The 22,555-nt window shown below is 39.3% G+C and overlaps 2 protein-coding genes across 2 annotated transcripts in view; one reads left to right on the top strand and one right to left on the bottom strand.

The window, feature by feature from the left end:
• The window catches only part of LOC124269034 (cAMP and cAMP-inhibited cGMP 3',5'-cyclic phosphodiesterase 10A-like), a 72,664-nt gene that overhangs the window by 21,291 nt on the left and 28,818 nt on the right, over nucleotides 1-22,555 (bottom strand). Inside the window, 1 exon segment of the mRNA XM_046704059.1 lies at nucleotides 507-535. Within this exon segment, the coding sequence (XP_046560015.1) occupies nucleotides 507-535 (29 nt within the window).
• LOC124269031 (recQ-mediated genome instability protein 1-like) lies at nucleotides 6,925-20,339 on the top strand. Its single transcript, XM_046704057.1, has 7 exons — nucleotides 6,925-7,022; nucleotides 9,858-9,996; nucleotides 12,142-12,288; nucleotides 12,808-12,918; nucleotides 15,377-15,501; nucleotides 18,825-18,958; nucleotides 20,151-20,339. Exons 3-6 carry the CDS (start codon nucleotides 12,196-12,198, stop codon nucleotides 18,865-18,867), a joined length of 372 nt encoding a protein of 123 aa, XP_046560013.1. The 5' UTR covers nucleotides 6,925-7,022; nucleotides 9,858-9,996; nucleotides 12,142-12,195; the 3' UTR covers nucleotides 18,868-18,958; nucleotides 20,151-20,339.

Raw genomic sequence — 22,555 nt, 5'->3', positions numbered from 1 at the left:
TTATGGTGGCCTGTAAATAATCAAATCTGTACAGGGGATGGAAATAACCCGTTGCCCGACGCCCCAGTCCAGTGTATTTTTCTGTCAGGCTAGCAAATGTGATGTATGTCACGCTGTACCGGTGTCCAGTTGACTTTCCAATGTTAATTATGTTGTTTATTTAAAAAATCAACAAGGAACTCGGCTAGTATAGTGGAAAAATTATCAGGGCAAGTGATTTTACATGTGCCACTGTACCGGAGTACATTATCAATTTTAAAGTTATTTCCACCCCTGCTGTACCCAATGAATTAATTGCAACCCATGCTCTTTAACAATCACCGACCAGAATCACAGTAATTTATGAACAAACAAAATTCACACAATCTTGCATCAACAAAACACAAGATGTGGACAATGTTGGTTTTGATCCATGTATTATGTGAAATTAAAACGTCTATGAAATCAGAATGTAAACAGTATATCCTTCAGCATATCAACCATGAGGTAATCATCATGATACTTACTTTGTGCCATTATAGTAGTGTTCAAGCTCCTGTAAAACAGATATATAACTAGTTGTCAGTTATCATGAAACACATTTATCTGAGATTTATCTGGAGTTGGTCAGAGGCCAATATTCAGTGAAGATTTCTATCTTTCAATTTAAATGTTCATGCTATGTACCTGTTTTCTACATTCCAATTTTTTCCAGGTCAGGGAAAGTCAAACTAAACTTCCCAGACCTTTCTAGGATTCAATCACTGGTATGAACCATGCATATGATGGCCTTGTGTTTTTAACCAGCCCTAGACAAACCACTGACTGATATTAAGAGCATTGATCTATACCAGTGTGGTTAGATAACATACAATAAACCAAGTTGCTGAGGCTGACCATCCAGTTTATACAATGTCCTACTACAAGCATAAGGACCTAAGCTATTCCAATTGAAGAATCCCCAAAATGTTAATTTAGAAGCATTATTGGGATGATGATGATGATGATATCAGGTGTGACTGTCAGGTGTGATTATCCTGACATTATTGCTGGTGCAGGTTGTTTTAGTTGAGTAAATAACTTACCGTTTCATTATGCTTGGGGAGATATAAGAGGCAAAGCCATCAGAATCAGTAGCTGCAAAGAATACCAAATTGATGTTTGAGATCAATTTATTGTTATCCGGTATACAGTATCATAGATTGATGTGTCAACATACCTCAAAGCGTTTCTGAGTGAATATTGATCCTGAAATTTACATGAATAACAAGACATGCAGAAACTGCCAAGTTGAGTGACTTTGCAGCAAGTTTAATTTACTACTCAATGCAAATATAACACCCCTCAAAAATAAATACAAATATATACCAGGCTGAGGGGTGGCTGAAAAGTCCTGAGCCAAATAATGAAGGACTGTGTTGAAGGAGAGGGTTGCTGATTATTATTCAACATAATCCTTGTTGAGTGGAGTAACCCAGTGGTCAAAGCAGAAGACTCAGGATCGAATCCCACATGGGCACTATATGTGAAGCCTGTTTTTCATGACCCTTGCCATGATATTGTAGAAAGGATCGTTATTTTCATCAGTTGTCTGTTGTTGCTACTCAAACAACTTTGGGACTCCACTCAAGAGTTGACAGTTCTTTCACAAACCTCTTATAACTACGTAGTTTTAGATCAGTTGCATTCATCAATACATTACTTATGGCATTGCTTACTTTACATTACTAGCCCAGTATACACAGCACCAGATTTCAGTTTGGTTTGATCTATATCAATATTGTGAATTAATGCGTATATGAGGGTAAGCACAGTGAAAGTAGTAGTCTGTCTCACAGTCCCTGAACCATATTATTTTCCCTACAGCCTAGCCCTCCCTGCAATGTAAAAGCCCTAAATGAAATAAGTCTAGATTTCCCCAGGTTCAACATCTGGTCAGTCCCTGGGGCTACTTTTCAATTTAAATGGGTTTATTTGTACATTCAAATAAAAATTATATATATTCAGAGAATAAGCAAGGTCTATGAAAGTACATGTAGTTGAAGTGCACAGATTATGAAAGTAGATCTGACACTTGATGAAGGCTCATTACTATCCATTTCCATAAACAGAAAATACCTGGTCACTTTGGTGGTCATTAATTTGTTATTTAATCCCAGTGCAGTCTTTAAGCATGGAAAGTTAAAGGTCACATGCAACCAAAAAATCAAACATAATTAAAACACAATTATCACTTATTCATGACATATAATATACATTGCTGGTTATGAAAAAACATATAAACAAAATTATAAGCGTACAATCGCAAATCAAAAGTGCAATATTGTTGTACTTGGTTTACTTCCCAAAACGAAGCAGCCGGGATACCCAACCCAGTCAGAAGCGGGTGGGTGTGCACTCAAGTGTAACGGCTGGTTCATTTGCCGATGCCCTCACGGGTCATTGTGTGTGTATATATAGAGATTTTGGGTTTTGTAAATACATGCTCATTTTTTGTGTATAACATTTTGCAATCAACAGACATCATAACATGTCATGTGTTCAAGTATCACACCTACCTGTCTGTGTAATTACATAATGTGACAGAGACCGAACTCGGGCCATAAATCAATGCATTTTGTTAATGGTGTATAGCCTGATTGGTGTTAAGTTCAAATTGCATGTGGTCAGTGATAGCAGCTGTGTATTGAATATTGTCATTAGCAGACAGGCAGGCAGAAACACAGGTGTCAATAAAACAAGACACTGAGTTTAGTCTGTGACAACGACATATCTATATCACAGTTAGAAATTCTGCCAACGCTAAATAATGGCATTGCTTTTAAGTATCGAACTGAGAAAGTGACTCGGTAAGAAGAACGTGTGGTGAAATAGACAAATGAAATTATATAAACAGTTAATTTACTGTCATAACATATAAAAGCTTCAAGCGCCTGTGAGATATCAACAAAAACATTAGAAAATAGCTCACACCAAAGCCTTCACCGAGTATTCACGGAAAACCGGCTTCAAGCTGCTTGTGAACCTACTGCACTGGCGCACGTGCTATAAGCGCAGCCCAGCTGTTGAAACCCGTTTTTCCCCAGAAAAGTGGGGAAATTAGTGAAACGTTTGAACTCGATTTAGCGCGCTTTTTTCATCAGCGTTATTTTCAACTTTATAAGTTGAATTTGCATTTTGATGATTTGTTTGGTAAGTCCATACCAAAAGGTATCAGAATCTGCAAAGTTGTGTTTTACGTTGCATGTGACCTTTAACAAATGCAAACTGTTGTGTGTAATATACATTAGATCATACAGTAAAGCTCAGAACATTTCAGTCATCCCTCCATGTTTTGGTCATTGTAACCTTGCACAGAACTGGCTGTTGTGCAGAATGAGTGAGTGAGTGAGTTTAGTTTTATGCTGCACTCAGCAATATTCCAGCTATGATGCAGAGATGCCAACCCTAATTTAGCCTAATTAGTATTTTGGCCAAAAACTGCTGTAAAAATTAGTATTTTTTGGCCAAAATTAGTATTAACTTTTCCAAAGAATATATAGCTATTCTGAGAACTTGTTATTAACATTGTACTCACCTAAATCAGTAGTAAGTATCTACATATAGCTTGATATTGCATAAAATATGGTTGAAATTTATTACGTATGGTACGTATGCAATTTGGTAATTTAATTTAATGTGTTTTTTTAAAACATCGTATATTTTTACTGATATCGTAGTCGGGTATTTTGTGTTGTTTTTTCGTAAAGAATAGGATAAAATCGTATGGGTTGGCATCTCTGTATATTGCTGCGGTCTCTAAATAATCAAGTCTGGACCAGACAATCCAGTGATCAACAACATGAGCATCGATCTGTGCAATTGGGAACCGATGACATGTGTCAACCAAGCCAGCGAGCCTGACCACCCCGATCCCGTTAGTCGCCTCTTACGACAAGCAAGGCTCATTCTAACCCGGACCTTCACGGGTTGCTGTGCAGAGCTTAAAACAACAACATACAAATGTTATGACAAGAAACAACATGCATTGTCACCTTTAGCTAGAATACAGGCAGCCTCATCCAGAATTGCGCTCACATCGTTCTTCCTCCCTTCTGACAAACACAGCTGTGTCTGGGACTTCAGACACAGCCCTGTGTACTGCAATTAACAAAATATTACCTTGAACATTCATGGTCAACACTTACACTCGTATCTCTAGCCTAAAAAGCACATGCATATGAATGCAACTTAAGACGTTAAAAAAACAACATATCTCTTGCCTAAAATTCAACTTTTTTTCAAATTCCTTTTTCTAATACCGCCGATAAATGAAATCCAAATAAATAATTAAAAATTCGACATTATTGAAATTGAGGCTAAGCACCTTTGGTAATAACCACATAGTCTGCAGCTCATTTTTGTCAAGGGGTTCATGCAAAATATCTAGCCTTGGGGACAATACAACTTGTCACTAGAGATTTTCAGTTGTCACCGACTGATGAAGTCAGTCCCAGAATACTGATACAATGAATGCCTTACTAATGGACCTATATATATATGGTCAAAATTGAGAAGCTGGTAGAATGGCGATTTCCTGTGGATATTTGGTAGAATGAGAATATTTTTTGCCACTTCTTCAATTGAGCAAAAATATTTCTCAGAAAGAATGTGTTAAACAATTAATTGTATTTGTGTAATGGTATACAGCATGTCCATCAAACAATCATTTTCTCATACCTGATTCCAGTAGCAAAACAACATATTTCTATTGACTGAGAACGCCTCTAAAAGTGTATTATCTATTGTCTTCAGAGACATTGCACTGAAGATCTTACCTCGATTTACACCAATCACAAAAAGCACCATTATAAATCTCTGAATTTTGAAAGTTATTGTCAATAACAGGGATCCAGAACAATGTTTAAATCTAATAAGTATTACTGAACTAGTTTTCATTTTGCAATTTTAGTTTTTGATTTTATCAGGTGAATGGATATAATGTAAACATATGTATGAATTTTGCAATTTCATCACTAAATAATTTCTTTGACGAAAAAGGTCAATGTAACTAACAAGGGTATGTGTAATTGAAGAAAAAGGAGGCAATGATTGATGCTCAGATGATCAGAGTGTGATGGCTTAAAACGTTTTTACATGAAACAAACCTTTGTCTTTAGTGCAAGAAATGTATGTGAAGCCTCTTGAGCTGAAAAACAAGAATTACACAGATTAGGAAAATTTGTGAATTCTATTTTTCATATGTCATGACAAAACAAGGCTCAAACTGAAACAAATGATACAGAAATTAAAATCTAAAGGTCTGTTTACTGGCATTTCCAACAAATTTAGTGTTTTATATAATATATTTATAAATAGTAGCATTTCCATCAGACACTCATCTGGAAAATATAATCAGAGTAAAATACAGGCTGAGTTTGATATCAATATTATTAGTCTTTATATTGATAGCAGTTAAATTAATGGTTGTAATACATTGTGCAACTACACAGTAAAAACATAAGCTGTATGGTGCAAACATATGTCATGTCTATGTGTCATATGCATCTTCCTGATTGCAAACTCATCCTGGTTCACAAAAGGTGAATTTTGCTATGTCTAAATCTGCCAGTATTCTGGGGTATATGTATTATACATATGGCTGAAAAAAGCTGATGCAATGTCAAATATTAACTTACTCACTCAAGTATTCAGGGAAAGTCACTTTACTGGTAAATCATGTTGTTGACTGTTTCAAAAACAATACAAGCACTTCCATTTTGAAAGTTAGGGACTGTTCATAATTTATGGCAAGGAAGGGTGATGATGATTTTTATGCAGAAGCATGTACAATGTGAATGACTCCCCATAAAATTTACATACAAAGTAAGTGCCCCCCCCCCCTGCATATCATGTACAAAATCAATGAACCCCCTCCTCCTTCCTATAATTTCTGAGCATAATTTTTAAATATTTTTATGCACAAAATTGCTTACCCCCTCTAGTACATGTGTACAAAATCCTCAGAACAAAATGGTTCATAAATTAAGAGCAGTCCCTTATGGAGCTTGCATGTATGTATTTTAATATATTCATATGACAAATAACAGAGCACTAGATAACTGTTTCTTCAGAAAAAACTTAACTAGCATTATAAAAGGGAAGTTATACCACCCAAGGTTTTGCTTTTCTTCCTCCCAATACTGTCACATTGAACACCAAGCAAATCTTTCTTTTGGGTTTTCTCTTTAACAATACTTTCCAGAAATAATGGGTGTTCTGCTAAATACGTCCTGACTAAGTCTGGACTCAGATCTGAAAACAAAAATGAGCATTTTATGCATCATGTCAATGATTTTATAAATGTGGAAAATTACTGGTGTTGCTTTGAAGTTACAAAACATAGGTTCTTTATGTTATTACATTACAGTATTGTTATTCTTGTTTCCATTTAACTTTAAACTGTATTTCCACATTATCAATAATGAATTTGATTGTATGGAATTTTTAAATGTAAATTCAAGGCAAATTCAGTCAAACACCAGCTGGTTCTGAAGTTTACCATCTGTTTTTGGTGTTCCTGAAATGTGATTTCTTCTTTTCGAAAAGGGACCCGTTCGAATACGTTCTAACAAATTGCCTCCAAATGGCAACTTTCGCCTTCCAGAAACTTGGGTCTCGCCATGTGACATAGTCACACCCATAACACCCCAACTGCAACTGCTTGAAAGTATTTCAAATAAAGCGCCATACAAATATACCACAAAACGTCATCAGTTTGTGAATAGACACGGAGTATTCATTTTCAGATTTGTAATACCCGGCGGAGTGTGGAAATGCCTTGTTTTTCGGAAATATGTAGGTATAGGTGAATATGGTATAAATATGTATAATAAGTTATAACTATATATATTGACTATTGATAGTGTTTATTCGTGGGACGAATATTGGACTTTACGCAGTAACAAATTCTCCCTTGTGGCGCGAATACACGGAAGTTGAGATGGTATCTAGACAGATGTCAACATCGAAGATCTACTGAGTTAAAACTCTTTATAGAGAGGGTATGGCAGTTTTCGTGACAGTCGTATAGATATCGCGTTTCTTATAATTTAAGTGTCACTCAATCAAATGCGAGTGAAGTATACATATTAACATAAACACTGCATGAATATGTTTGACATTTTGTGAAGTGTGTGTAGCTAGCCGAGCAGCGATGCGGTCGTACTGGAAGGTCTTGACAATATTAGGACTGCATCGCGGCTCTCGGCTTGTCTTTCGCGTGCGACCTCGTTGAATCGCGGTACTTGCGTAATCGGAAATACTGTTTGCTGCGATACGAGGAATGCCGCAATACAACGAGGTCCGAGCATTTGGTGCTGGATGTCCTTTGGCTTTGCAGGCATTTTCAGTTAATCAGTTGACATTATCATTTATCTGTCCGTGAGATACCTGCATTTAATTTTCAGAGTATCTTGAAATATATATACTATATATATATAATACAAGTTGAAAATTGCGCTGTCATTGGAAACACATAAAATGGCTTATAGGGCCCCAGTCCTCATTCACAGACAAAATGCTGTTGAGCTATATACAGTACAACCAGAAATTATTGACAATCTAATATTTTTTTTCACTCATTACTCACATATTAAATGTGAATATTAGCAGAACATAATTCCAGATTCAAGGACAGGTGAACAGTGAGTACTTTTTCATGTCACCATGGGCAGCAATGCAGGCTTCAATGCGGCGGGGCATACTACTGATCAAAGAAGTTAGAAAGTCGTGGTCCATGCTGTCCCAATATCGGACCACCTCTTCTTTCATTTCAGCAATATTTGTCAGATTTTTCTTATTGACACTTTCCTTTATAAGTCCCCAAACATTTTCTATTGGATTTAGGTCAGGGCTATAGCTTGGCCAATCTAATAATGTCATATTTTGTGTCCGAAACCAGGCCTGTGAATGCTTTGAACAATGTTTTTGGTCGTTGTCCTGCTGGAAAATCCAAAAATTTCCATAGAACACGTGAGCAGATGGAAGTAAATGTCCCTCGAGAATATCTGTGTACCACTCACTGTTCATATTCCCTTCAAATAGAGGGGAGTTGCCCCTAACACAGATATGCCATCCCACACGTTAAATTTCAGACTGTACTTTGGGTGCTAATACAAAGGTTTTTCAGTTATTTTGGTCCAGAATTTCAGTGTATTAGGAAACAGCCACACAGAACTTTCATCTGAGAAAATCACATTGTCCCAGTTAAAATTTCTATGCTGTAAGCACCAGTTCAACCTTCGCTCCTTTTGTTCAGGTTTCATGATCGGTGATGGAATTCCTCGACTTTTCTACCAACCCACTGCATGCAGGTCAGTTCTAATTGTCTCCTTACAGACAGCCACAGTTCCTCTATCAATCATATCCAGCCTTAAGTTTTCTAAACTCCTTCGTTTGTTTTTAGAAACAAGAATACCAAGCCGCCTCCTGTCACCGACAGTCAATTTTCTTGGCCTACCTGCGCTTCCCTGGTGCTCAATGCCATGTCCATTTGCAATATTTTTCAAATCACGATAAACAGTGGACAAAGGCATGCCTGTTCTACTTGAAATCACATTAGCTGATCTGACGTCCTTGTTATAATACTCTAAAATCAACTTCCTCTTCTCTAAATGATCTATACTGAGGATCACTGAAAAAGTTGTCTGCTAGCAAGTAAACAAAGGGGGATAACTCTTCACAAACTAATGAAAAAGAATCAACAGAGTTGTCTCTCTTGAATGAAACCAAGCACTTGATAGCTGGTCAAGGTTGTTGATACTAGAAATCCAATTAAACATATTCCTAAAATTCTCAATAATTTCTGGTCATACTATATATGTTGTGTATTTGTGTTGTAATGGATAGTAGCATCTGACTGGAGAGTTTGAAAGTGTATGATGCAATCCCCTGACCATGTCATTACCAAAGAAGGTACTCCCTGTTACCCTGTTCCGTGTGTGACATTGGGGGAGTAAACAGTTCGGTCATCTCTGGGGTATATATGTTATCATAGAGAACAATAAATCATTAAAGGGAAACAAAACTCACAGTCCATTTTAATTAGCCTGTGGAATCAGTGTTTGCCACTTATCGTCACCCACCCAACAAACTGGGTGTTGGACCAGTAAGGGAGTGCCTTATTGAAAACAAGGGAATCCCCTTGAATTGTCATGTTTGATTGGCTATGCTTATGAAAAACATTCACCTTGCAAATGTTTACATGTGTACATGTATAAAATTATGTACTTCAGTCAGTCTAAGTAAACTTAGGCTCAGTATAGTAGTGTAACGAATTATACTGAGCCTAAGTTTACTTAGACTGGTACTTCAGTATGCAGCAATTATGAGTATATGCATTATTTTTACACCAATGAAGTTCATTTGATGTACTAAAAACAATGACAACTACTTTATAAATAGTTATGGAAGCGTTAAATTGCTCCACAGTTAGATCCAGTGAGGATTTTCCAACAGGACAAAAACTACATTTCTTCACAATAGTTTATGTTTTACCTGATGCCATTTTTCACATCAATATTCGTTAACATTTCTTTCTAACAACAATATTGCTGATCTCTTTAGCAAGCCCTAGTGCTGGTCAGTACTAACCCCATTCATTCCCTTCAATTCAAATTGTAACTGACACATTGTTACAGGATATTTAGTTAACTTCTTTGATTGGCGATTGGTGGGGTAGCCAGTGGTTAAAGTGTTCCATTGTCATGCCGAAGGCCGGGTTTGATTCTTCTCATGGGTACAAGATGTGAAGCTCATTTCTGGTGTCCCCTGCCGTGATATTGCGGGAATGTTACTAAATCGCGACGTAAAATCCAACTGACTCACTCCTGTTGAAGGAAGCAGACCTGCTACTAGTCATGTGATGATGATGAACCCGTGGGTGCCCTGAAGACCTGGCTGAAGACCTCCTACTGTGTCACGGTCCCGGAGGACTGGCTGGAGGCTTGTCTAGAATGGATTCAAGAAGAAAATCCAGTAAGCTTTGGTCACACGCAGTAGGTCGGCCATCATTTTTTGTGTTTGTACATATCGAGGTAGAGACTTGTTGCAGACTTGCTGATTGTTTAGGTATATATTATTCATTGGCACCCTGTAATTTGTGATCGAGACAAATTACGTCAGTTCATTTTTAATTTATATATATTGACATGTTTGACAGTATAAAAATTGAAAAATATCTGTTGAATTCATCTGGATGACAATTATTCAGTCTTTCAGAACATGGACTTGTCAGAAACCCAGGTCTTGTTTGCATTACATATATTGGTATGTACGTGCATCAGCACAGCGGTGTCAAAAATCAATGCCTGATGCCCAAACATGTAATCATTGGAAAAAAAATTGAAAAATATCTTTACAATCCTTGTTGATGAGAGCTATTCAGTCTTAAAGAAAATGGACCTGTCAGAAACTCACAGCACGTTTGTGTTACTTAAATGGACATGTTACATCAGCACAGTGGTGTGGAAAATCAGTGCCCGACCCCCAACATGTAACATCTGGACAAATCAAAACATTAGCTTCAGTTGTCCCAAGTGTAAAGGAGACTTATTGTCAGTTTTAATTAAAATATTGCATTCAAGTTGCACCTGCTTAAACATTTTCAGGACAATGTATGATGTTCATCACGTGAGAGACTTGTTGGGAACGTAACGGGATAAACATTCTCAGTCGCCTTAAAGGTCACTTGCAACGTAAAACACAACTTTGCAGATTCTGATACCTTTCGGTATGGACTTACCGAAACAAATCGTCAAAAATGCAAATTCAACTTATAAAGTTGAAAAATAACGCGATGAAAAAAAACGCGCGAAATCGGAGTTCAAACGTTTCACTAATTTTCCCCAGACTTTTCTGGTGAAAACGGGTTTCAACAGCTGGGCTGCGCTCATAGCACGTGCGCAGTGAAATAGGTTCGCGCAGCTTGGAAGCGGGCTGTCTGGTGAATACTCGGTGAAGGCTTTGGTGTGAGCTTTTTTCATAATGTTTTGTTGATATCTCACAGGCGCGAGCTTTTCATATGTTATGACAGTAAATAAACTGTTTATATAATTTCATTTGTCTATTTCACCACACGTTCTTCTTACCGAGTCACTTTCTCAGTTCGATACTTAAAAGCAATGTCATTATTTAGCGTTGACAGAATTTCTAACTGTGATATAGATATGTCGTTGTCACAGACAAAACTCAATGTCTTGTTTTATTGACACCTGTGTGTCTGCCTGCCTGTCTGCTAATGACAATATTCCATACACAGCTGCGTTCACTGACCACATGCAATTTGAACTTAACACCAATCAGGCTATACACCATAAACAAAATGCATTGATTTATGGCCCGAGTTCGGTCTCTGTCACATTATGTAATTACACAGACAGGTAGGTGTGATACTTGAACACATGACATGTTATGATGTCTGTTGATTGCAAAATGTTATACACAAAAAATGAGCATGTATTTACAAAACCCAACATCTCTATATATACTCACACAATAGTTAGGGCATCTGCAAATGAACCAGCCGTTACACTTGAGTGCACACCCATCCGCTCTGACTGGGTTGGGTATCCCAGCTGCTTCGTTTCTTGGGAAGTAAACCGAAGTACACAATATTGCACTTTTGATTTGCGATTGTACGCTTATAATTTTGTTTATATGTTTTTTCATAACCAACAATGTATATTATATGTCATGAATAAGTGATAATTGTGTTTTAATTATATTTGATTTTTATTGGTTGCATGTGGCCTTTAATATTAGGGCACTGAGCATTCCATTTAGTTTTTTTGGGGGGAAAATATGAATCAATATAGAACAAACTTGAATCCCCTTTGACATCATGGGTCAAGCAGGCTTATAAAACCTTGAAATTTAATATAACATGTCCTTTCTTATTATTTGATAATTATAACTATTGTAATATAGGTCATAGAGCCAAAATCTCTAAAATCATCTTATCTGATCTGGATTCTTCATTAATCTATTAATTGGAACATGTAGAAATCAACATGTACTGTGTATCTTACAATTCAATTTTATTAGATACTTGAAAGAATGTCAAAACTGTTTCTGCAGTTTTCTATGCTCTACAAAAATAACAAGCATATTTATGTCTGACAGGGATCCGACGTAAGTCTACAGTCCCTGAAAAACCAGGTGTACGAACAGTGGCTGATGTCAGACTTACGGGAGTTGAAGATGGGTTGTCTCCCTTTAGAGTTGCTGGAGGCACGGAAGATCGAGATCAGTGGCATATTTGCATTACAAGTACGTAATACTTGTTATGGTTATTCTGACTGCCAAAAGTGCAAACAATTTTGTTTTGTTTGTTTGTTGTTTGATGCTGCACTCAGCAATATTCCAGCTATATGTGTGTGTGTGTGTGTGTGTGTGTGTGTGTGTGTGTGTGTGTTTGGGTTTAAGCCATTTCTGGTCTCCCCCGCCGTGATATAACTGGAATATTGTTAAAAGCAGCGTAAAACTAATCTCACTCACTCACTTCAGCTATATGGTCGTAAATAATCAAGTCAATACAATGACATATGTCAACCAAATCAGTCAACCTGACCACCCAATTCCACCCAAGCATGGGTTGCCGAATACCTGATAGAATACTTGACACGTTTTTTTTGTAACAACTTCTTTATATTTTTCATAAAAAAATTCAGAGCCAATTTTGGCTCCTTCATCAGGTGTATGCTGAGTCAAACTTTCAAGAACTTTGATATTGTAGAGTGCAGCTAGATACAGCCTATGCTGACTGTCTTGCTTTGTCTTTATCCCTAGATTGATTCAGCAGTGAATGTAGGGAGTTCCTTCTACTCCCAAGGTCAGAAGATAAAGGGGACGGAGAACCCCAATGCACAAGTATCAGCAGATGACACCAGACAGCCAGCAGTAAGTCCCTGATGCTTCTGATCACATGGTCATGTATATGATACTTACTACAAGCAACCGAGACTCACCAGGGTAAAACAGATAAGCCATGGTATAACTGAGACATGCTGTGGTATAACTGAGACATGCTGAGGTATAACTGAGACATGCTGTGGCATAACTGAGACATGCTGTTGTATACCTGAAACATGCTGTGGTATAACTGAGACATGATGTTTTATAACTGAGACATGCTGAGGTATAACTGAAACACACTGTGGTATAACTGAGACATGCTGTGGTATAACTGAGACATGCTGTGGTATAACTCAGACATGCTGTGGTATAACTCAGACATGCTGTGGTATAACTCAGACATGCTGTGGTATAACTCAGACATGCTGTGGTATAACTCAGACATGCTGTGGTAAAACTGAGACATGCTGTGGTATAACTGAGACATGCTGTGGTATAACTGAAACATGCTGTGGTATAACTGAGACATGCTGTGGTGTAACTGAAACATGCTGTGGTATAACTGAGACATGCTGTGGTGTAACTGAAACATGCTGTGGTATAACTGAGACATGCTGTGGTGTAACTGAGGCATGCTGTGGTATAACTGAGACATGCTGTGGTATAACTGAGACATGCTGTGGTATAACTGAGACATGCTGAGGTATAACTGAGACATACTTTGGTATAACTGAGACATGTTGAGGTATAACTAAGACATGCTGTTTTATAACTGAGACATGCTGTGGTATAATTTTGACATGATATAACTGATGTGCCATGGTATTTTTGTGACGCATACAACTGAGTCACATTGTGGTATAATTGATATAACATGTGGCATAGATGAGACTCTCCATGCTGTCAGAGAGACTCAGTTATAGCTGAGACATGTCATGGCAAAACTAGGACTAGTATAACTGAGATCGCGATGTGGTATGACTGAGGCATGCGGTTCTAAAATCATATCTTATGGTATACAGTGAAGCCTCGTTAATCCGGACGGTTCGCGTTTCTCAGTAAATTCATCCGGTTAGAATAGTCCGGACTACTGAATCAAGACCCAAGTTGCTTCCCTAAGAATTACAAAAAGCGACCGCGAATCTGGATAAAACAAATAAGCATTTAATGTAAAGCTTAATTCATCACATCAATAATTTTACCGAGTGACATCCATGTTGATCCGGCGTGTCTGATCCGTCCTTCCTCAGCACAGGTGAGGTAATGTCTAACAAAGCGATCTATTGTAGTATGCCTTGAATGTCGAATTATTCCTGCATCCATCGGTTGAATATGAGACGTGGTATTTGGTTACATTTCGCAAAGTTAGCGAAGCACACTTGTGACTTGCAGCATTGTCGTAAAGCAAAATCACTTTTAGTCCACGTGACCGGATCTCTCTGTCAAAGTACATTAACCAATCACAAAACAGTTCACTTGTCATCCACGCCTTTGTATTGTGGTGTCAATCAAAGTGTAAATGTACAGTATCTTCAGTCGGGAGCTTTTTATGTCTAATTAAAACAACAACCCAGTTAATTAAGTAAACATCGCTGGGCGGTGTTGTTACGGTTCGTGAACACGACTTACAGTGTCCGGACTGTGAAGCAATTTACTGTTTATTTTACTGATTGGTGACAGCTACTTACCGTCCGGTTCCGGAAACCGAATTTCCGGATTATCGAGGCAAATTATATAGGCATAGATTGGTAACAAGCTGAAATCGCCCGGGAGGCGAGACTTCCGGATTATCGGAGTCCGGACTAACGGGGCTTCACTGTAATTAAGTTTTGCTGTGGTATAACTGATATCCAACGCTAGGTCTTTGGCGTGAGGAGCAAAAGCTTTAACCACGAGGCTATCCTGCCCTTAATGAAATACAAGCCACCTCCACAAGTGTTGATATTTTCAGGGACATTTTTCTTCCGTTTGGGTGCTCCAATTAATTGAAATAATTGAAGATTGGTCAGAGTGACCAAACAACAAAGCTATTGATCACATTTTCTCATAATTGAACACAAGCGATTTTGGAACTACTGTTTTAGTGTTTGAAACACTTGACGATGGAACATATCTTAGAAGTTGTCAGGGCCTGAAACTGTGTTTAATTCTTAGAAAACTAACGTCACCACCTGAAAAGTCACAACTGAATATTTCTGAAGACTCTGGGAAGTTTATGTTCATGATATATTAGTCATCACTTTAAAGTAGCAAGTTGCATCATTTTACATTGGATGTGAAGTTTGCAAATGGAATGGCACAGTTTCTAAATACAACAAAAAACAACAGAGAACCATGTTATACTTATCTGCAAACAACCTGAATAGGAAAATCTGAAAAGTGATGCTAACCAATTTTTTCTGTGATTGCTCGTAGGTAATGAACCAATCATCAATTGTGAGATTTCAACCAATTCCCAACACTAGTTGTCACATCTCCAACCAGGTGATGATCTGTGTTTCAGTGGGAGCCCAAGCCTACACGCATGATAGTTCTCAAACTGACCGATGGAGTGTCCGATGTCAAGGGATGGAGTACAGACCTGTTGCAGCACTCCACACCCTTCATGACTCCGGGGACGGGCCGAAGGTAGGGTTGCGATATAGCTCGATATGTCTCATCGTCATGACAAATATACCTGGGGTGACCCTTCATGACTCCGGGGACGAAGGTAGGGTTGCGATATAGCTCCGATATGTCTCATCGTCATGACAAATATACCTGGGATGACCCTTCATGACTCGGGGGCGAAGGTAGGGTTCGCGATATAGCTCGATATGTCTCATCGTCATGACATATATACCTGGGATGACCCTTCATCACTCCGGGGGCCGAAGGTAGGGCTATGCGATATAGCTCCGATATGTCATCGTCCATCATGACAAATATACCTGGGATGACCCTTCATGACTCTGGGGACTAAGGTAGGGTTGCGATATAGCTCGATATGTCTCATCGTCATGACAAATATACCTGGGATGACCCTTCATGACTCGAGGGGACAAAGGTAGGGTTGCGCGATATAGCTCCGATATGTCTCATCGTCATGACAAATATACCTGGGATGACCCTTCATGACTCTGGGGACTAAGGTAGGGACTGAAGTATAGTTCCGATATGTCTCATCATCGTCATGACAAATATACCTGGGATGACCCTTCATGACTCGAGGGACGAAGGTAGGGCTGAAGTATAGTTCGATATGTCTCATCATCGTGACAAATATACCTGGGATGACCCTTCATGACTCGGGGGACTAAGGTAGGGCTGAAGTATAGTTCGATATGTCTCATCATCATGACAAATATACCTGGGATGACCCTTCATGACTCGGGGACTAAGGTAGGGTTGCGATATAGCTCGATATGTCTCATCATCATGACAAATATACCTGGGATGACCCTTCATGACTCCGAGGGGACTAAGGTAGGGCTGAAGACTATAGTTCCGATATGTCTCATCATCATGACAAATATACCTGGGATGACCCTTCATGACTCCGGGGACTAAGGTAGGGCTGAAGTATAGTTCCGATATGTCTCATCATCGTGGCAAATATACCTGGGATGACCCTTCATGACTCTGGGGACTAAGGTAGGGCTGAAGTATAGTTCGATATGTCTCATCATCGTGGTAGCAAATATACCTGGGATGACCCTTCATGACTCCGAGGGACGAAGGTAGGGTTGCGATATAGCTCCGATATGTCTCATCGTCATGACAAATATACCTGGGATGACCCTTCATGACTCTGGGGACTAAGGTAGGGCTGAAGTATAGTTCCGATATGTCTCATCATCGTGGCAAATATACCTGGGATGACCCTTCATGACTCTGGGGACTAAGGTAGGGCTGAAGTATAGTTCCGATATGTCTCATCATCGTGGCAAATATACCTGGGATGACCCTTCATGACTCTGGGGACTAAGGTAGGGCTGAAGTATAGTTCCGATATGTCTCATCATCGTGGCAAATATACCTGGGATGACCCTTCATCACTCCAGGGACTAAGGTAGGGCTGAAGTATAGTTCCGATACGTCTCATCATCGTGGCAAATATACCTGGGATGACCCTTCATCACTCCAGGGACTAAGGTAGGGCTGAAGTATAGTTCGATATCTCATCATCATGGCAAATATACCTGGGATGACCCTTCATGACTCTGGGGACTAAGGTAGGGCTGAAGTATAGTTCCGATATGTCTCATCATCGTGGCAAATATACCTGGTGTGTCCCTTCATGACTCTGGGCACTAAGGTAGGGCTGAAGTATAGTTCCGATATGTCTCATCATCGTGGCAAATATACCTGGTGTGTCCCTTCATCACTCCAGGGACTAAGGTAGGGCTGAAGTATAGTTCCGATACGTCTCATCATCGTGGCAAATATACCTGGTGTGTCCCTTCATCACTCCGGGGACTAAGGTAGGGCTGAAGTATAGTTCCGATATGTCTCATCATCGTGGCAAATATACCTGGGATGACCCTTCATGACTCTGGGGACTAAGGTAGGGCTGAAGTATAGTTCCGATATGTCTCATCATCGTGGCAAATATACCTGGGATGACCCTTCATGACTCTGGGGACTAAGGTAGGGCTGAAGTATAGTTCCGATACGTCTCATCATCGTGGCAAATATACCTGGGATGACCCTTCATGACTCTGGGGACTAAGGTAGGGCTGAAGTATAGTTCGATCGTCTCATCATCGCGTGGCAAATATACCTGGTGTGTCCCTTCATGACTCTGGGGACTAAGGTAGGGCTGAAGTATAGTTCGATATGTCTCATCATCGTGGCAAATATACCTGGTGTGTCCCTTCATCACTCCAGGGACTAAGGTAGGGCTGAAGTATATAGTTCGATATGTCTCATCATCATGACAAATATACCTGGTGTGTCCCTTCATCACTCCGGGGACTAAGGTAGGGCTGAAGTATAGTTCCGATACGTCTCATCATCGTGGCAAATATACCTGGGATGACCCTTCATGACTCTGGGGACTAAGGTAGGGCTGAAGTATAGTTCCGATACGTCTCATCATCGTGGCAAATATACCTGGGATGACCCTTCATGACTCTGGGGACTAAGGTAGGGCTGAAGTATAGTTCCGATACGTCTACTCTCTCTGAAGAAGAAATGAACTGAAACTTTTGGAGGATGTTTACAGGAATGTTTGTTGGTAATGCATTCTCAAGGGGATATTGCTTAGGAATCTACTGAAAACTTGATAGGCAGTAAACATGATACAATTGAGAGCTTGTTAACAGAACCTTTCCTGAATTAATGACTAAATTTTTCACTAAATATAACTCTCTCAGAATGGTGCTATGTCAGGCAGTTCCTGGGCACTATTTTTCAGAAGTCATTTTCTTAGAATTCCTTCAAGAGTACATAGCCTGTATATAAGCAGGGTTTTACCTTGACCAACAGGCCACAGGACTCCCGCTTACTAATTTCAAGGGTCCTTACATGAAATTCCAGGGTCCTGGAAAATGAAGAAATTGTGTAGCAGACTATACTGTAAGGTTTAATGATTGCTTTAATTGCATGAACTTTAGGGGTGGTGGGGTAGCCTAGTGGTTAAAGTGTTTACTCATCACAAAGAAGACCTGGGTTTCGATTCCCCACATTGGTTCAATATGTGAAGCCCATTTCTGGTGTCCCCCGGCCCTGATATTGCTGGAATATTGCTAAAAGCGGCATGCAACTCCACGCCACGCCACTCCACTCCACTCACATGAACTTTATTTCTTGTTACAAGTTTTGAACAGTGAATGTTACTGTGCATCCCAGGGAACATGGTATATGTATTTTTCTGTGTTCCTTCCATACATTTGTGCGTCCTGGACGCACATTTCTCTCACGTAAAACCCTGTATGAGTGTCCTGTGTATATCTCCTGCTTGTTGCCAGATGCTGGTTAAGGGCAGGGTGCTATGTCGCCACGGGATGCTGATGCTGGGGCCCGAGAATGTCCAGATCCTTGGGGGAGAGGTGGACAGTCTGATGGAGACCCACACCCCCGAGGCTGTGCTGGCTGCAGCGATGTACGTATCAAGTCTTTGTGCTGTTTTGCTGACTTTGTGTGCACCAGTTCCCAGTGTTCTGCAACTTTGTAGTTGCACAATGTTTTGCAGAATATCCCTATGATGCAGAAATGTACCTATCTCATGGAAAGTTGCGTTCTGTGTCAGTCAGTCTCCACTGTATTCTGGGGCGATGAGGTAGCCTAGTGGTTAAAGTATTGGTTCATCACGCAGAAGACCTGGGGTTCGATTCCCTACATGGGCACAATATCTGAGGCCCATTTCTTGTGTCCCCGCCGTGATATTGCTGGAATATTGCTAAAAGCGGTGTAAAACCATACTCACTCACTCCACTGTATGCCACAATTTTATTTTTGTGGATAATTTGCAGAGTATTCTTATGATGCGAGAAATCATGTTTTGTGCTGGACCCAGGCTTAAATTTCAATGTGTGTATCAGTCTGCAGCGGAATGGGTCAAACACATTGTAGATTTTACTATTTGAATCAAAATTCAGTCCTCGGTATATAATAGCTAACAGGGCTCCAGAAATGAACTGACAACATGTGATTTTATTGTTTTTATTTTATTATGTTGATAAAAATCATGTTAAGTATTTGTGTAGTGAAAGAATTTCGCTTGTTTATTGTATTGTGGTAGCTGGAAGCAAACCAGTCCACACCCATGAAGATTCAGGTTAGAATCGGTCTTCAGCAATGTGTACTTGTCATAAGCAGCGAATAACAGGATTGGCTGGTCAGGTTTGCTGACTTGGTTGATACGTCATCGTGTCTAAATTGCATAGAGCGATGCTTATGATGTTGATCATTGGATTATCTGGTCCAGACTCGATTAGTTACAGATCACTGCATTGTATTGCTGAGTGTGGAGTTTAAATAACAACAAACAAACACACAAACAAAATCATGTAGTTCACAAATCATTGATAAATCTGTCCAAAGACTTCTTTAATTCATATTTCTGGTGTCCCCGGCCGTGATATTGCTGGAATATTGCTAAAAGCGGCGTAAAACTAAACTCAGTCAGTCAGTCAGTCTTTAATTCATAAACAAAACTACCTGAAGAGATTGAATAACTTCTCGCAGAATTTGTCAATGTGACTTTAAAGCCTTGAATTTTCAAAAATAATTTGCCTGGTCTTTCCAAAGAATGCATATATCTTATATCCCTGTTTGATGGTTCTGCTTCACAGGCAGGTTGGGCAGACCAATGAGGGGAAGAGCGAGAGACAAGAGTTCTCTGGCCGCATGCTGAGTAAAGGGGAAGACAAGAAAGGCGTGGCCAGCATGCACCACTCTGGGACAACACCCAGATCAGCTCCAGGGTTTAAACAGGAGAATATCAAGAGAGAAGCAGCACAACACAGTACACAGCGGTACAATTCAACAAGAAATATGTCGCTGGGTATACAGGGTAAAACTATGTATTCTTATATGTTTCTACCATTCCTATCTTAACAGTACCTTCGAATTTGTCTACAGCAACCCATGTTTGTCATTACAGACCGTGGGAAAAAAGGAACCAAAGAACTTATAATTTACTCAAATTGCTGAACATGTTATCAAACAATTATGGTATAACTAAGCACATGTAAAATTGGATGTTATGATGAATTGTCATGAAAGATTTTGTAACCCGTGAAGATCTGGGTTATGACTGGTCTTCAGCAGCCCATACTTGTCATAATAGGCGACTAATGGGATCGGGTGGTCAGGCTCGCTGACTTGGTTGACACATGTCATCGTATCCCAATTGCGTAGAACTAGATCATGATGTTGACTGTCTGGTGCAGACTCGATTATTTACCGACCTGTAATATTGTTGAGTGTGGCTTTAAATAACAAACAAACAGTTTTATATATCTTCATCATAGTTGATCAGTCTATACTGTTTAATTTCAGTTTTAGTATAACTCAAGATATATTGTGATATAGTTTTGTGTCTTCTAAAATCTTCTGTTCTACATTGGCACTATTTTTAAGTCAGTTGTTGCAGGAGATATGTAACTGAAAAAGGCTATTGTACTCTGTGGTAGCAAAGAGATAGAGTTGTCTCCCTTTGCAGGGTCATCTGATATCTGGTCACATTCTATATCCCGCTATGTTCTTTAGGTTGGAAGAACCATATCAATGTTAATCTAATTTTACTAAAGTAATTTGTGTTTCATCTTGAATATTCTGCTGGCATAGCATTTAATGAGCAAGGGACATAGAACACGCATGTATTCTGTATCTGTGATGTGTCATATTATTCAGAGGTCATTTTGTAATAGTTTATTAATTTATGCAATTGTTGTTGGAAATCTTTAATTTGTTGTTTTCAGGAAACACCACCTCACGTCAAACTAGTGTCAAGTCGGAAATGCCAGATCCTGACGATGTGAGTCTTCTGATGTTTAACGGAAAGTATAAAGAGCATACCACTTTGTTGTATCCGTTACATTGTGTACAATACACTGGGTTCTGGGTTAGATCTCTTGTATCCGTTACATTGTGTACAATACACTGGGTTCTGGGTTAGATCTCTTGTATCCGTTACATTGTGTACAATACACTGGGTTCAGGGTTAGATCTCTTGTATCCGTTACATTGTGTACAATACACTGGGTACTGGGTTAGATCTCTTGTATCCGTTACATTGTGTACAATACACTGGGTTCTGGGTTAGATCTCTTGTATCCGTTACATTGTGTACAATACACTGGGTTCAGGGTTAGATCTCTTGTATCCGTTACATTGTGTACAATACACTGGGTTCTGGGTTAGATCTCTTGTATCCGTTACATTGTGTACAATACACTGGGTTCAGGGTTAGATCTCTTTTATCCGTTACATTGTGTACAATACACTGGGTTCAGGGTTAGATCTCTTTTATCCGTTACATTGTGTACAATACACTGGGTACAATGCATTCCGTCCATGCGTCCGTGCACATTTGTCTTTGCTGGAGCATAACTCTAAAACCGTTCAATATTCTTCACCAAACTTGGCACATAGATAGATCTGGTGGTCTGCCGGTGCCGTTTGGTAGTTTTGGGTTTTTGAATAAAATATTTTTTGCTTTTCCATAGCAACAAGTTTGACTTAGACTGAAATTGGTGGTAGTACTCTTTTTAGGAGCAGAACTTTAAAACCGTTCACTATTTCCTCACCAAACGTGGCACATCGATAGGTCTGGTGGGGTACTGGTGCCTTTTGGTAGTTTTGGATTTCTGAATAAAATATTTTTGGCGTTTCCATGGCAACAAGTTTCACTTTGACTGAAATTGGTGGTAGTGCTCTTTTTAGGAGCAGAACTTTTGCACATTTGTCTTTTCTGGAGCAGAACTTTAAAACCGTTCAATGTTTCTTCACCAAACTTGGCGCATAAATAGATCTGGTGGTTTACTGGTGCCGTTTGGTAGTTTTGGATTTCTGAATAAAATATTTTTTTGTGTTTCCATGGCAACAAGTTTGACTTAGACTGAAATTGGTGGTAGTACTCTTTTTAGGAGCAGAACTTTAAAACCGTTCACTATTTCCTCACCAAACGTGGCACATCGATAGGTCTGGTGGGGTACTGGTGCCTTTTGGTAGTTTTGGATTTCTGAATAAAATA

Source organism: Haliotis rubra, unplaced genomic scaffold (assembly GCF_003918875.1).
Source record: "Haliotis rubra isolate DU_JTF1 unplaced genomic scaffold, ASM391887v1 Scf1413, whole genome shotgun sequence".
Taxonomy (NCBI): Eukaryota; Metazoa; Mollusca; class Gastropoda; order Lepetellida; family Haliotidae; genus Haliotis; species Haliotis rubra.
Note: the sequence above shows the minus strand (reverse complement) of the source record. Positions and strands in the feature narration are given on the sequence as shown.